Genomic DNA, 3,306 nt, shown 5'->3' on the forward strand with positions numbered 1-3,306 from the left:
ATAGTATTCAATTAGATGTTGACAATGATCCTTCTAATGCTGAGTTGGGGTTGGAACTTGGTCATCTCCGTATTGCTTATCAAAATGCTTGTTGGGATGAGGAATGTGCGGCAAAACAGCGGGAGTGGTTGAATGAAGGGGACAGGAACACCAAATTTTTCCATAAGGTGCTAAAAGAGCGGCATCACTATAATTCCATTCAATCTGTTTGTACTAGTCGAGGTGAGTACGTTTATGGAGATGATATTCCTAATGAATTTGTTGATTATTTTAGAGATTTTCTTGGTATGCGGTATGCGTCGTCAGATCCGGTTATGTCCGAGGAGAGTTTTTCGAGAAAGCTCACTATATCAGAAGCTAATCATATGATAAGGCCGATTCAGGATGATGAAATTAAGAATGCTATGTTTAGCATCGGAAATTATAAAGCCCCAGGATCTGATGGGTTCTCTTCCAAGTTTTTCAAAGCTTCTTGGGATATTGTGGGTCAGGATGAGGTTTTAGCTATCCACAACTTCTTTTATCGAGGTAACCTCCCTAGGGAATTAAATCATACTCTTATTTGCCTTCTCCCTAAATCTATTAATGCTTCTAAGGTTACTGATTACAGGCCTATAGCTTGTTGTACAGTGCTTTATAAATGCATTAGTAAAGTCATTGTTAACCGAATGAAGGGATAATTGGATTCTTTAATTGATAAGGCTCAATCGGCTTTTATTCCGGGTAGGAGGATTGCGGATAATATCCTCATGGCTCATGAGCTTGTTTCTGGGTATCAGTCCAAGACTGGTCCTCCTAAATGTGCGTTTAAAATTGATATTAAAAAAGCTTATGATACGGTGGAATGGAGGTTTCTTATTGTTATGCTGCAGGGGTTGGGTTTTCATCCGGTTATGGTCAAGTGGATTAAGGAGTGGTGTCTACTACTTCCTATTCTCTTGCGATAAATGGAAATTCTTATGGTTTTTTCCATGGAGGTAGAGGTCTTCGGCAAGGTGATCCGCTATCCCCTTATCTGTTCACGATTGTAATGGAGGGGTTTTCTATCCTCCTTAAGCAGTGTCTTCAGGAAGCTTCGATTTTGGGTACCATCGGGGATGTGATGACTTGGATTTGACTCACTTGTGTTTTGCTGATGATCTATTTGTCTTTACAAAGGGTGATGTCTATTCGGTGGAAGTGCTTAAAAAGGCCCTATATCTTTTTCAACAACGTTCGGGGTTAGCACCAAGCCTTGAAAAAAGTGAGACTTATTTTGGGAATGTGTCACCTAACATAAAGGCGGCCATTCTTGAATGTCTTCCTTTTAAGCTTGGGTCTTTTTCCTGTTCGTTACTTGGGAGTCCCTTTGTCTCAAACTAGGTTGAAGATAAGTGATTACGGTCCTTTGATTACTAAAGTTAAGAGTCGTATATTTAATTGGAAGTCTAAATTCCTTTCTTTTGGAGGTCGTAGACAACTTATTATTTCGGTTCTTCAATCTCTTCAGTTGCATTGGATGTCTGTGTTCTTATTACCTTCTGGGTTAATCCATGACCTTGAAGCTATATTTCGGAAATTTCTTTGGGCTCCAAGGGAAGATCCTAGAGGAAGATGTAGGCTTTCTTGGGACGTGGTGTGTCGACCTATGGAGTCAGGGGGTCTTGGCATTCGGAGGTTGGCTACGTGGAATAGGGCTTTACTTGCTAAACATGTTTGGGATATTGTGGGGCATCGTGAGTCTTTATGGGTTAGATGGGTGTATTGTAATTATCTTCGTTTTTCTCAATTCTGGATGGTTCGGAAAAATTCCAATTGGTCATGGGTCTTCCGTAAACTGTTGGACTTACGTATTCAGTTGAGGCGTTTTTTGGTTTCTCAGATTGGTGATGGTCGGAGGACTAATGCTTGGGAGGATTCTTGGTTACCTTGTGGTAATCTCTCGGCTTTTTTATCTTACCGGTTTATCCATTCTTGTGGATTCTCTACTGCCACTACTGTTCGTGAGCTGGTTTTACGGTTGGATGGTGTTTGGCCTGCTGAGTGGCGTACCAGGTTTGCTGAAATTTTCTCTGCTCCTTTGCCTGTGTTGAATGATTTTGTTTGTGATTATGTTCTTTGGGGGGATAATAATGCTTCTTGTTCGAAATTCTCGGTTAGTAAATCTTGGGCTTCGTTGGAGGGAACTTATCTGGTTGTTTCTTGGTATAAATCAGTATGGTTCTCTGGCCACATTCCTAAACACGCCTTCTGTTTATGGCTTGCTTGTCATAAACGTTTGCCTACTCAAGATCGTATGCTTTGGAAGGATGAATCGCCTGATCTGAAATGTTCGCTTTGTGGAATTTTTATGGATTCCCACTCGCATTTATTCTTTCAGTGTAACTTTGCGCGTGAAGTTTGGGATAGTATCTTGCATAAAGTGGACTTGACGACCATGCCTTCTTTGTGGGATCATATTTTGGAGGCTATTTCTGATACTGGTCGAAGACCGAGGAGCTTGAAGCAGAAACTTGCGGTAGCTGCGTCTGTTTACTATATTTGGCAGGAACGTAATAGAAGACTTTTTTCAGAGGATCACCGGACATCTATGCAACTTATCAAACTTATTGATCATACTATTGCTACTCGTGCGACTTGGATGGTGGGGCGAACTCAGGGTAATGCTGTTTGATTTGAGTTTTCCTTTGTTGGCTTGGGGTGTTGTTTGGTGGTTTAAGCTCCTTTTCTTTATTTTTAGCTATTTGTTTGGGTCTGTGGGGCTTTGTTTGTTTTGGCTTGTTGTGGCTTGGTATGATTTGGTGTCCAAGTCTTTTGGGGGGTTTGGCTATTGGTTGTGGTCAAACGCTTAGTTGTTGGTTTTTTTATGGTTTTATAAATTTGCCTGGTTTTCGTACAAAAAAAAGGTCTGATCAAACTAAATATAACCCAGCTAGTGACATTTTGAGCAAATTATAATCCTTATGGATAAATGGGTCTTATTAGACCATTAATCATATTAACTATGACGCACTTAGTGTCATTTTGACCCAAATGACTGATTATAATAAATAGGCTCATTAGACCCACTAAGAGTAAATGGACCTATTTAGGACATTTAAGACCCATTAACATCTATTTAGCCTAATTATGAACCATTTAATGTCATTTTCACCCAATTAGACTCCTTACGAAAAAAATAGGCCCACTTTGTAGTTTATCCTTGCCAAATGGACCCATTAAGGACCATTATTGATGGAGACCCTACCAAAAAGAAGGGAGATAAGCATGAAGGAAATATAAAGCTGGATGGCAAAATGTATGAAGATGATCCACTTACAGCAATGC

At 40.1% G+C, this 3,306-nt stretch overlaps 1 protein-coding gene across 1 annotated transcript; it reads left to right on the forward strand.

Moving 5' to 3' along the window:
• The first annotated feature begins 1,627 nt into the window (after positions 1-1,627).
• LOC112505879 lies at positions 1,628-2,653 on the forward strand. The gene has a single exon (XM_025109924.1). The coding sequence runs from the start codon at positions 1,628-1,630 to the stop codon at positions 2,651-2,653; it is 1,026 nt and encodes a 341-aa protein (XP_024965692.1).
• Positions 2,654-3,306: the final 653 nt, after the last annotated feature.

The sequence above is a fragment of the Cynara cardunculus genome (assembly GCF_001531365.2).
Source record: "Cynara cardunculus var. scolymus isolate 2C chromosome LG 1, CcrdV1, whole genome shotgun sequence".
NCBI classification, from domain to species: domain Eukaryota; kingdom Viridiplantae; phylum Streptophyta; class Magnoliopsida; order Asterales; family Asteraceae; genus Cynara; species Cynara cardunculus.